The sequence below is a fragment of the Dama dama genome, chromosome 1 (genome assembly GCF_033118175.1).
Source record: "Dama dama isolate Ldn47 chromosome 1, ASM3311817v1, whole genome shotgun sequence".
Classification (NCBI taxonomy): domain Eukaryota; kingdom Metazoa; phylum Chordata; class Mammalia; order Artiodactyla; family Cervidae; genus Dama; species Dama dama.
This window is the reverse complement of record NC_083681.1, coordinates 9,633,775-9,647,703: the sequence shown is the minus strand read 5'-3', so window position 1 is coordinate 9,647,703 and position 13,929 is coordinate 9,633,775. Positions and strand designations below refer to the sequence as shown.

The window sequence follows — 13,929 nt, the reverse complement described above, 5'->3', positions numbered from 1 at the left end:
AATGAATCTGCTCCCTCCACTTTTAAATTTCTTAAAACAAAATTTTAAAAAAGCAAAAACACCTGTGCACTCATTAAATCTATTCTTCTAGAGCAGAGGTGGGGTTCCCATGAAGCGAATGAAATCTAAATTTCATTTAGGATGCCTTACTTGCCCAGGATCCTCTGAGGTCTCTGTTTGTCTTCTTTTTCTCTAAATGGGGCCCTCCAAAAAACTAAATTTCAGGCTTCACAATCCCCAGGTTCCGCCCTACCTCCCACCCTCCAGAGGAAGCTTCTCCAGTCCCAACAAGGGCTTTTCTATGGAGAAGCCACTTACTTTTCACATGGCTTTCCACTTGGAATGCTCCCTATTTTGCCAATTGCCTGCAGATGTGGTCTAGACAGAGTATGGATCAGGGATGTAATTACAGCCCTTGCCTGCAGTCCTCTCCTTCTGTTGAAGAGTCAGTCCAGCATTGCATTTCCTTTCTCAGCGCTCACACTGGACATTAGGTTAAAACTGCTGCTTAAGACCTTTTCCTGTGAAGGGTCACCAAGCACGTCTCCCTCTCCCTGTATTCCTGCTACGCTTCTCATTTCTCCTTGGTTTGAGCTCGCCATTCTGTCTTGTCAGGATCTGCTGGAATGCAGATTCCATCATTCAGCTTTTCAACTTTTCACTAAAAATTATATCAATTTTCTTTCTATGACCAATAATGTCAGTCTTTTCCTTCAAACCAGCTAGCATCTGACCTAAGTAGGCCACTTAATAATATTTCCAGAAGGTACAACAACTTTCAAGAAAACTCAAGAAAAATAAATATCAGTGTTAAGAACTGAACCAGGAGTCTAACACATGCTACAAAGGATCAGTTGTCCATTCTGAGTTGTTCATTGTTTTCCCTTTAAATGAACACTGTATAGAAATGAATAAAAATGAAAACACAACAACCCAAAACCTATGGGACACTGTAAAAGCAGTGCTAAGGGGAAGGTTCATAGCATTACAGGCTTACATCAAGAAACAAGAAAAAAACCAATTAAATAACCTAACTCTACACCTAAAGCAACTAGAGAAGGAAGAAATGAAGAACCCCAGGGTTAGCAGAAGGAAAGAAATCTTAAAAATCAGGGCAGAAATAAATGCAAAAGAAACTAAAGAGACCATAGCAAAAATCAACAAAGCTAAAAGCTGGTTTTTTGAAAAAATAAACAAAATTGACAAACCATTAGCAAGACTCATTAAGAAACAAAGAGAGAAGAACCAAATTAACAAAATTAGAAATGAAAATGGAGAGATCACAACAGACAACACTGAAATACAAAGGATCATAAGAGACTACTACCAGCAGCTCTATGCCAATAAAATGGACAACTTGGATGAAATGGACAAATTCTTAGAAAAGTATAACTTTCCAAAACTGAACCAGGAAGAAATAGAAGATCTTAACAGACCCATCACAAGCAAGGAAATCGAAACTGTAATCAGAAATCTTCCAGCAAACAAAAGCCCAGGACCAGATGGCTTCACAGCTGAATTCTAACAAAAATTTAGAGAAGAGCTAACACCTATCTTACTCGAACTCTTCCAGAAAATTGCAGAAGAAGGTAAACTTGCAAACTCATTCTATGAGGCCACCATGACCCTACTTCCATAACCAGACAATGATGCCACTAAAAAAGAAAACTACAGGCCAATATCACTGATGAACATAGATGCAAAAATCCTTACAAAATTCTAGCAAACAGAATCCAACAACATATTAAAAAAAAATCATACACCATGACCAAGTGGGCTTTATCCCAGGAATGCAAGGATTCTTTAATATCCGCAAATCAATCAATGTAATACACCACATTAACAAATTGAAAGATAAAAACCATATGATTATCTCCATAGATGCAGAGAAAGCCTTTGACAAAATTCAACACTCACTTATGATTAAAACTCTCCAAAAAGCAGGAATAGAAGGAACATACCTCAACATAATAAAAGCTATATATGACTAACCCACAGCAAGCATCACCCTCAATGGTGAAAAATTGAAAGCATTTCCCCTGAAATCAGGAACAAGACAAGGGTGCCCACTCTCACCACTACTATTCAACATAGTGTTGGAAGTTTTGGCCACAGCAATCAGAGCAGAAAAAGAAGTAAAAGGAATCCAGATAGGAAAAGAAGAAGTGAAACTCTCACTGTTTGCAGATGACATGATCCTCTACATAGAAAACCCTAAAGACTCTACCAGAAAATTACTAGAGCTAATCAATGAATATAGTAAAGTTGCAGGATATAAAATTAACACACAGAAATCCCTTGCATTCCTATATACTAACAATGAAAAAACAGAAAGAGAAATTAAGGAAACAATACCATTCACCATTGCAACAAAAGGAATAAAATACTTAGGAGTATATCTACCTAAAGAAACAAAAGACCTATACATAGAAAACTATAAAACACTGATGAAAGAAATCAAAGAGGACACAAACAGATGGAGAAACATACCGTGTTCATGGATTGGAAGAATCAATATTGTAAAAATGGCTATTTTACCCAAAGCAATCTATAGATTCAATGCAATCCCTATCAAGCTACCAACGGTATTGTTCACAGAACTAGACCAAAGAATTTCACAATTTGTATGGAAATACAAAAAACCTCGAATAGCCAAAGTAATCTTGAGAAAGAAGAATGGAACTGGAGGAATCAACCTGCCTGACTTCAGACTCTACTACAAAGCCACAGTCATCAAGACAGTATGGTACTGGCACAAAGACAGAAATATAGATCAATGGAACAGAATAGAAAGCCCAGAGATAAATCCATGAACCTATGGACACCTTATCTTCGACAAAGGAGGCAAGGATATACAATGGAAAAAAGACAACCTCTTTAACAAGTGGTGCTGGGAAAACTGGTCAACCACTTGTAAAAGAATGAAACTAGATCACTTTCTAACACCATACACAAAAATAAACTCAAAATGGATTAAAGATCTAAATGTAAGACCAGAAACTATAAAACTCCTAGAGGAGAACATAGGCAAAACACTCTCCGACATAAATCACAGCAAGATCCTCTATGACCCACCTCCCAGAATATTGGAAATAAAAGCAAAACTAAACAAATGGGACCTAATGAAACTTAAAAGCTTTTGCACTACAAAGGAAACTATAAGTAAGGTGAAAAGACAGCCCTCAGATTGGGAGAAAATAATAGCAAATGAAGAAACAGACAAAGGATTAATCTCAAAAATATACAAGCAACTCCTGAAGCTCAATTCCAGAAAAATAAATGACCCAATCAAAAAATGGGCCAAAGAACTAAACAGACATTTCTCCAAAGAAGACATACAGATGGCTAACAAACACATGAAAAGATGCTCAACATCACTCATTATTAGAGAAATGCAAATCAAAACCACAATGAGGTACCATTACACACCAGTCAGGATGGCTGCTATCCAAAAGTCTACAAGCAATAAATGCTGGAGAGGATGTGGAGAAAAGGGGACCCTCTTACACTGTTGGTGGGAATGCAAACTAGTACAGCCGCTATGGAGAAGGGTGTGGAGATTTCTTAAAAAACTGGAAATAGAACTGCCATATGACCCAGCAATCCCACTTCTGGGCATACACACTGAGGAAACCAGATCTGAAAGAGACACGTGCACCCCAATGTTCATCGCAGCACTGTTTATAATAGCCAGGACATGGAAGCAACCTAGATGCCCATTAGCAGATGAATGGATAAGGAAGCTGTGGTACATATACACCATGGAATATTACTCAGCCATTAAAAAGAACTCATTTGAACCAGTCCTAATGAGATGGATGAAACTGGAGCCCCTTATACAGCGTGAAGTAAGCCAGAAAAATAAAGAAAATTACAGCATACTAACACATATATATGGAATTTAGAAAGATGGTAATGATAACCCTATATGCAAAACAGAAAAAGAGACACAGAAATACAGAACAGACTTTTGAACTCTGTGGGAGAAGGTGAGGGTGGGATATTTCAAAAGAACAGCATGTATACTATCTATAGTGAAACAGATCACCAGCCCAGGTGGGATGCATGAGACAAGTGCTCCGGCCTGGTGCACTGGGAAGACCCAGAGGAATCGGGTGGAGAGGGAGGTGGGAGTGGCGATCGGGATGGGGAATACGTGTAAATCCATGGCTGATTCGTATCAATGTATGACAAAACCCACTGAAATGTTGTGAAGTAATTAGCCTCCAACTAATAAAAAAATAAATAAATAAAAAAATAAAAATTAAAAAAAAAGTAAATGAACACTGAGATCATATCTGAATCAAAAATATAAAAGTTATTGGGCCAGTTGTTCCAAGGAAAATGCTTTTATTGGTAAAATGAAAAGTTAACATTCTTGGTTTAGGTTTCCAAGTGAAAAAGGAAAAACTTCTAATGCTTATATTAAAATATTAGTATGAGAAGAGCAAATCATGTTTGATAAAGAATAAGATGAACACGGATACGTGTGTATGTACGGCTGAGTCCTTTTACTGTTTGCCTGAAACTGTCACAGCCTTGTTAACTGGCTATGCCCCAATGCAAAAGAGAAAGTCTAAAATAAGAGAAAAAATAAAATGAACATTCATTATATCTAATCCCCTCACATAAAATTAAATGCTTTAAATGTTTAACCTTGAATAAAAGAGTCATATCTTGATTAATATCTTTTCAGTAGGAAATACCACTTCCATATAAGACATATGAACTCTTAAGGAAGATTTTAATAATAATCATAGCCATTTGAAATTAAACATTTCCAGTGTGCCAAGTACTATATTATGTATGTCACACATACTAACACACACAAAATATGATGGCATATAGACATTTAGCTTGAGATAAAGGCAATGTCCAAATGATCATCCTTATTTTAAATCAAATATTCAAAGTAAGATGTAATATATTTCTTAGAGCTTTATAGCATAAGACAAACCAATTAAATTAGAAAAGAAAGAGTGGATAATCAAACTCTTCTTTATCAAAGATTTACCTTAGTGATGCAATTCACATGTTAAGACACTATATTTCTCCTTGGAACATAACCAGGAAATGAAGCGATTCAGAAGTTTTGAACAACTCTCAATGCTATTGAATTACCTCATATGCATTTAAAATGCTCATACGGTAATTTGTATAGTGCTTCATAACATTTCAATTGATTATTCTATCAGCCCCAGAATGAGGAAGCCAAGAAGATATGCCCTGCCACAGAAGTGACATAAAACTGCCTACAGATGCTTCTCCAGATCATTGGGGGAGAACCAAGCTGACGGACTGGCAACGATTTTGGACTAAGATTCCTTGAGCTCCCTTCTCACGTCCTTCTCCACATATCTACCCTGCAGGACTTCCTGCATAGCCAGGACCTCATAGAGACAGCTGAAACTTTGTCCACAGCCTGGCTTCTCCCTGGGGTTGCATTTTCTATTATTTAGTAGACATCTTCACCTGGAAATCCCATGGGCACTTTAAAGTCAATCTCAACCCAAACTTCCTTACCAGCTTTTCATTCTCCTGGTCTCAATCCTTATCTTCCCTCTGTATTCTTCCTCTCAGAGACTTGCAGTCAGCACCGAAACCCAAGGTAGAATCCACAGTTCTCCCTTTCCATGTGCAATACAGTACCAGGTTTTTTGAAGAGTATCTTTTACAAAGCTTTCAAGTCCTTTCCTCACTCCCTGACTTCTGGCTACACGTTCCACACACGGATCACTTCAGTTGTCTCTCAGCCTCAAAGCCACCCTCTACCTCACAGCCAACTGTGTTTTATGAGAGGTGAGGAATCACAGCACCAATAGCTGAAAATCATCCTCTGGCCATGTCTCCTCCCCTCTCTCCCATCACTCACATCCATCAATGCACCTGCATTATAGCTGAGCCTAACACATGACTTGGCAATGAGGTCTCAGGTATGGACCTAGTTCCACATCTTTGCCTTCAACACTTTGACTCATGCCTCATAGGGTCCTCACCTCCCCATAGACATTCAGTAGGATTAACACGCCCTTATCTTTAAAGTCCAGAGAAAGAAATGGCAACCCACTCCAGTGTTCTTGCCTGGAGAATCCCATGGACAGAGGAGCCTGGTGAGCTGCCGTCTATGGGGTTGCACAGAGTCGGACACGAGTGAAGCGACTTAGCAGCAGCAGCAACAGTATCTTCAGATTTAATGTACTGTCTAGGGAGACCTTCTCTGCCCCTTCCACATCCCACCCACTCAGATTTAGGTGCCCAATCTGTATGTTCATGACCCTCTAATAACTCCTCAATAATATCATTTGTCACATAGTTTTCTTTATTGACCTTACTTGTTGACCTGCCTGCCCCCCTCCAGCAGACTTAACTTCCTTGACAGTAAGGACTACAGTTTATTCACATTATTATCCGCAATAGGTAATAGCTACTGAGTCTATTCATTTATAAATATCCAATTGAAATATCTTTCATTTGCATTATATTTAATGTCAAGCAATATGGATGACTGATTGTAAAGACAGCATAGTAATTAAGACTGTATCCCCTCTGTTTCATTTTCCATCTGGGAGACCTAAAGCCATAGTGTAGATGTTATTATTATATGACAGATTAGACCACTAAGGCACAAAGACAGTGTGTAATGTGATGGATGTAAAATGATCTGAACAGTGCTTAGTATATAACAAATGTTCAATAGATGTGAGTGGCTAGGACCTTCCATTCCTATTAAATTGCAACATAAAATCATATGGTTATTTTTAAACTTGAAGTCACAGCTGTCCCAAAATATGAACGGCAGTTTTTCTTCACTGGCAGAGTTTAATTCATACTATCCCATTCATTTTCTTCCTGGGTATTTCTTGGAAATCTAAAAAGCATGTGGCATGTGAGAGAACTGTGGTACTGAACATGAACCCTAGATAACTGCACTTTAAAAACACAAAATCATGTTGTGCAGAGCATTGTATTATGCTGCATACATTTATATAACTGACGTGTGAGGGAACAGGTGTCACTCAGTCCTATTGCTAAGGCTGCAAAAATAAACAATGAGAGAAAATCAGTCTTTACCTATTACCCAGGAAATAATGAGCATCTCCATCCATGAGAAGCAGGATGTTTTCATCCTGAACAGCTGTTTTGCATGATCTGTGCTGGTTTCATTAGGAAGGATTTTGGTGCCTTCGAATCTGTCAGCTGCATTCATGACTAGCAGTCCCAGGAAAATGGTGAAGGAGGCTGCGTGTGCTACAAACTTCATGAACGGTCCACGCATTATCTTCCCCATCTGCCACAAAACACACCGAAGGGAAGTCTTAGCTTTGTTCTGTGCATTTTGCAAAACACACGTGTGTACACACAAGAACAAACATCTGTGCAGTCCAATGTTCTTCTACGATAATTATGTACACTTACATATTACACATTATGCTAATATAAAATTTGGTCTCATTGCTCATCTACATATGTTGATATTCTGGATTGATAGTTAAATACATTCACTTCTATGAAATGATATTTAAGTTCTTAAACTATTATATGTAATACTGACAGAATATTTTATTAGTATAATAACAAAAGGCAGAGCAGAGTATCACAATTACTCATGAAAAGCAAACTAATTTAGTGGGCAAGAGGTATTGAGGAAGAAGCAATGAAAATATTAAACTGAATCTACCTTGCCATATATACACCTTTGGTTGATATTTGCTTTGCGGGTTTCCCAGGTGGCATTAGAGGTAAAGAACCTGCCTGTCAATGCAGGAGACACAGGAGACATGGGTTCAACCTCTGGGTCAGGAAGATCTCCTGGAGAAAGAAATGGCAACCCACTCCAGTATTCTTGCCTGGAGAATCCCATGGACAGAGAGACAGAGGAGCCTGGCGGGCTACGGCCGATAGGATCACAAAGAGTCAGACACAACTGAAGTGACTTAGCATTAGTGCTGTCTGCATATGTACTTCACTGATGTGGGTGCAAAGAACTAACTCATTTGAGAAAACCCTGATGCTGGGAAAGATTGAGGGCAGGAGGAGAAGGGGATGACAGAGGATGAGACGGTTGGATGGCATCACCGACTCAATGGACGTGAGTTTGGGTGGACTCCGGGAGTTGGTGATGGGCAGGGAGGCCTGGCGTGCTGTGTTTCATGGGGTCACAAAGAGTCGGACACGACTGAGCGACTGAACTGAACTGAACTGAACTGCTGTGGGTGCAGGTCAGGCTTCAAGTGATGTTGTGTGTGGGAGATGCTGTAAGCGGAGCAGAAGTCAGGAGTCCCAAGAAGAGGACGCCCAGCCAAGGGCAGGACAGCAGGGCAGGTCCTGTCATGCGCTGGACCAACGTCCTGGAATGACACTGCATTGAAAGTCCAGCATTTTAGGTTCAGGTTTCAGTTTCATTCCCTCATTAGCAATGAGTGAACTTCCTAGATTATGTGAAAATCAGATACTTCATTAAAAATATGGAGACCATAAAAGCTCCCATGCATCAATAGTAGAGGAATCATTCCCATCTGAGTTGCATGTATCCTAGTCAGAGCAGAGGGGTGGTGTGTGCCCAAGATGTGTCTCAGGGGCTCTGTGCACCCCTGGAATGGTAAACAAAACTCAGTACACGCATGGAAGGACATTTTTGCTTAGGAGAGGGCTCGTAGCTTTCAATAGCTTTTCAAATTAACTGATTATTACAGAAAAATATAGAAATAATAACACCACCACTTATCCAGTACTTGTATGTGCTAATTACTGTTTTAAGTGCTTTATTCTATTAATTACATGTAACCGTTACAACAACACAAAGGGGTATGTGCTGCTGAAATGCCCATTTTACAGGTGAAGAAAAAGAGGAAGCGAGGTCCAGAAACTAGCTCCTTAAGTGGTCCAGAAACTAGCTCCTTAAGTGGTAGAGCTGGAACTCAGGTGTACTTGGGGATTCCCAGGTAGCTCCGCTGGTAAAAAATCTGCCTGCAATGAAGGAGGCCCCAGTTCAATTCCTGGGGAATTGGGAAGTTCCCAATTGGGAAGTTGGGAAGTTCCCCTGGAGAAGGGATAGGCTACCCACTCCAGTATTCTGGCCTGGGGAATTACATGGACAGAGGATCCTGTTGGGCTACAGTCCACAGGGTTGCAAAGAGTCAGACATGACTAAGCAACTAAGAACAGCATATTTGTTTAAGAGTTAATGCTTCCATTTGGTTTACAACACAATTTCTTATTTTCTCATGGATGTACATATACATGTAAATTCCTAGAAAAAAAAGTTCTAAGGTTTTTAAAAAAGCTAAATGCTATAATGGAAGAAATGCAATCAATATTCTCTGCTCCTACAAACTTTATCGGTCTATATGGTTTTCAAAATCATAAAAGTTAGAGCTAGAATGAATCACATAGCTTAGTCCCTTCTCTCTTAATTACAATCATTTTCTAAAAATTTTTATTGGAGTATAATTGCTTTACAATCTTGTATCAGTTTCTGCTATACAACAAAGTGAATCAGGTATATGCACGTACATTTTCCGCTCTCCTTGAGCCTCCCTCTCCCGCCATCCCACCCCCTGAATCGTCACAGAGCACGGAGCTGAGCTCCTTGTGCCATTAGAAGCTTCCTCCTGTCTATCTATTTTATCCATGCTATCCACGGCAGTGGACACATGTCAATGCTGCTGTCCCAGTCTGTCCCGCCCTTCCTCTTCCGTGTCCACATGTCCACTCTCTATGTCTGCGTCTCTGCGCCTACCCTGAAAATAGGGTCATTAGTACCGTTTTCTCTAGGTTCCATTTATATGTGTTAATGTACGATATTTGTTTTCTCTAAGTTAGGCCAGGCAGAATGTCATGTCGTGCATGTGTGTGCGTGTATGTGTGTGTTTATCTAGATTAATAGATCAATCTAGTTTTAAGTCAATGGATCCTCACAGTTAGATATATTGCAGAGCCAATCCAAAATTAATTTGTAAAAAGTTGCTGTAAAAATCATGTCTCAAAAGCATACTTCCCTAAGTAAATGTTCCTTAGCTTGAATCAGAGTATTTTTTTGTGTGTTTCTTTTTAAGATCCTGTTTAAATAGAAATCTCCTATAAGATTAAAACAAATGCGAGAGAAAATAGGATTGATTTTCTTTTGCCTATTGTCCTCAGCCATGTTTTTTTTAAAATATGGACTGTTAAAAACTGAACAGTAATGCAACTTTAATTTCTTTTCCATAGTGTACCATATATACAATTTTAATTTGACATTGTTATATATACAACTTATTGTGACATGGCTATTTAATCATGTATTATGTAAAGTTTAATCATGTATATGACCTTTAATCATTTACTGCAAGGTTCAATATCTTTCTGGTGAAAAAATCTATTGTTATAAATATTAAATGAATTTTTAAAAAGATCTCAACTTATTTGACTGTTGTGGAAAACTGGGATTGGGGCATTGACTATTAGTAGTGAAATCCATGAAAAACTTATTTATTCCCTGCCTTGTTCAGGGTGGAATCAGAGGAAGCCTTCAAAATACAAAATAACAAAACTCAAGAAAACACAAACTAAAATGGGAGGAGAAGAGAAAAGGCTAGGGCCGTAAAACAGAGTGAGAAGAGAGCCACCCGCGTTAGAGTGGACCTCAAGTCTGAGAGGTCTGGAGCTTGAGTTCAGCTGTCTGAACACATCTCAAGCCTGTGTTGAGCCATCCAGGGCGATGATCTGCACCTCCCTCCTGAGCAGGCTCACTCTCGCTCTTCACGGGGTTCCTGGCCCTTTGCAATATGACCCCTTCATTCTATTCAGGGGGGAAAGAGGAGAGTCAAGCCAAGCGCTTTAGTTGCTTCTTAAAGGTTGTGGTTTAAAGAAAAAATAAAACAAGAAAACAGATAAAAAGCTGGCTGACAGGAAACTAAAGTGATGTGTGTGTATATTCATATTTTCCATTTATTATCACAAATCATCAAGAGTTGCATTTCCCTATAAAGGAGATGCTAGGAGATTCAGTGGACTTTAGGAACTGGAGTTACTCCTTTGAGTTTACTATGAGTTTACTATGAGTTACTCATAGTAAAATTGGTCATCTATATATTCTGTGATGTAAACAAATTTCTAAAAAAATAACTGTAAAGAATAATTGACCAAAGTGAAAAACTGATGGAGTTTCAAAAGGGAGGGGATATTTGTATACCTATGGCTGATTCATGTTGAGGTTTGAAAGAAAACAGCAAAATTCCGTAAAGCAATTATCCTTCAATAACAAATAAATTAATTAAATTAAAAAAAAAAACACCACACACGGTGGGGCGGGGACTCATTGGGCAAGGTCTGTATTTCGCTGGTATGATTATCTGGCTACAATATTCTTTCCCTCTTTGGGAACTACAGATCAGGTGTTATGCTACGAGTTGATGCTCTGACTAACTTTCAGCCCTTAATGCTAAACAAATACAAATTAGAAAGGTGGTTTTACAAAAAGATGGTAACGACAACCCTATATGCAAAACAGAAAAAGAGACACAGAAGTACAGAACAGACTTTTGAACTCTGTGGGAGAAGGTGAGGGTGGGATGTTGTGAAAGAACAGCATGTATATTATCTATGGTGAAACAGGTCACCAGCCCAGGTGGGATGCATGAGACAAGTGCTCAGGCCTGGTGCACTGGGAAGACCCAGAGGAATCGGGTGGAGAGGGAGGTGGGAGGGGGGATCGGGATGGGGAATACGTGTAAATCTATTGCTGATTCATGTCAATGTATGACAAAACCCACTGAAAAAATAAATAAATAAATAAATAAAAATATAAAAAAAATAAACAAAACAAAACAAAACAGATTGGCCTTAGGTATTCTAACAGCCACACAAGGAGGAACTTGTGCTATTATTAATACCCAATGTTGTACATATATACCAGATATGAGTACTAATGTTACTCACTTTACTGAACACGTGAACAAAATGAAGCAGGCTATGGATACTCCTGAAGCTGCCGTCACTTCACTTTGGGAAATGTTAACTAGCTCCCCATGGTGGAAAACTATCTAAATCATAATAATTCTAATTGTTCTGTTTCGCTGTTTGCCTTACATCTGTAACTGCATAACTGGATTTGTTTCTCGCCGTCTGAAAGCTTTCATGTTACAAATGGTTGTTTAAGCTTCTACAAGTGCCACAGCCTCCTCCAACTATTACCTGGGGCCCCTGGATCAGAGACCCTCCATATGAGGGTTAGGAGAATATGTTGCCTCAATGATTTAGGGACCATGCCCCTCAACAGCAGGAAGCAGTTATGGAACAAAAACAACGACCCTTTCCCTTGGCAACACAATTCTCCTAAAAGAAAAGGTGGGATGAGAGAGTCAGTTCCTAGGCAGGTTGATAAGAAGCCCAGGGTCCCCAAGGAGAGAGGGTCTGGGGTTCTTGAGGAGGAGACAGGAGTCTGGAATTCTCAAGGAGGAGGAAAGGACAAACTTTTTTTTTTTTTTTTTTCCTCTACATTCCTTAGTCTTAGTCACATAAAACTTTTTTTTTTTTTTCTTTAAACCCAGAACTGATGATTACACACAATAAAAACAATTCAGTTTAAACTCTGTACTAGGGATTACATAACAACAATGTATCCTGCTTGAGGACAGTTTTTCCTTCCTGAAAAGTTTCTGACTAATCCTGATATCTTAGAATGTATATTATGGGAGTGGGTCTGGTAGGGTCTTTCTATTGTTAAGTTCTAATCCTGTCATCCTAAAATGTAAATTGCGGGAGTGGGTCTTATAAGATCTTTACAACCTTGAGATATTCTTTTGATTTATTGTAATAACTAATTTAAAAAGTATATAGCTCCCTTGCTAAGACTAATGAGGGGGGCATTCTCCATCCCTGTTGTGATGTCTATCTCAGAAGCTTTCTCTGCCCCTTTTCACTTTAATAAAACTCTGCTATACAAAAGAAAAAAGAAAAAAAAACCACAAAACTGATGTACCTGTAAAATGACTAAAAGGAAGAACTTTAAATATTACATCATATTCTTTTAAAGTATGTATTTATGATCAAATAGCTATTGAATACCAATAGTAAATAGAAAAGGTTGAAGCTAGTTCTAGCTGAAGCCAAAATGATTTGAAATCACAGCATGATCTATTTTTACTATAATGAGCATGAAGCATATTTGGATTATGGTGGAAAAAAGAGAACAAGTAAGGACAAAAAAGAATTTCTTTAAGAGCAGACTCGAGGAATGAAAACCAAGCTCTAAACAGAAACAGGGATTCTGTCAAGGTGCATAGGCCTGGAATTTGATCTGGTACAATTTTCATGGGTGTTTTTGAATTTTTAAGTATTTAAAACAATTTTTAAATAAAAGTATCAATATAACTTGAGTAATTTTCCCTTATTAAAAAAATTCTCTAAGCTGTAATATTCATATCTATATCACTAAAGGGAAAATATAAAATATATTTTATAATCATGCTTCAAACCCTAAATGAGAGTCAGTAAAATAGATTTTAGATATGAGAAAAAAATACCTTGACAGTGTCCTTTTAATTTGATTATTTGCCTGAATGATCTAAATGAGGATGAAAAACAGATGCCAGAAAGAAACATAGTCAGGAAGAAGAAATAGTGAAGGAAATCAGGTTGATTAGGATTTAATAAAAAATTAAGAAACGTGCAACTCTAAGGACTGCCAAAAATAGTCTGTCAAACACCAAACCCTCTGAAAGGCATTATGCTTTTGAGCTCATTATGGAGATGGGCAATTATTCACTTTAGAAAATGTATTACAGTTTAACTGATCACAGAGTAATAACAAGCATAATTCAGTTTAAATCTCCGAAGAACCCGGAAATGTGTGTAGAAGCAGAATAGGGACCACATACATAGATGTGGCCTGTGTTCTAGTAAGGAGGATTAATTAGTTTTTTCAAAATGAAATCTGTCATTCCTATT

At 38.3% G+C, this 13,929-nt stretch overlaps 1 protein-coding gene across 1 annotated transcript in view; it reads right to left on the bottom strand.

The window, feature by feature from the left end:
- The window catches only part of TRPC6 (transient receptor potential cation channel subfamily C member 6), a 164,337-nt gene that overhangs the window by 26,644 nt on the left and 123,764 nt on the right, over window positions 1-13,929 (bottom strand). Inside the window, exon 5 of the mRNA XM_061143543.1 lies at window positions 7,072-7,288. Coding sequence (XP_060999526.1) covers window positions 7,072-7,288 — 217 coding nt within the window. The remainder of the gene's footprint in view (window positions 1-7,071; window positions 7,289-13,929) is intronic.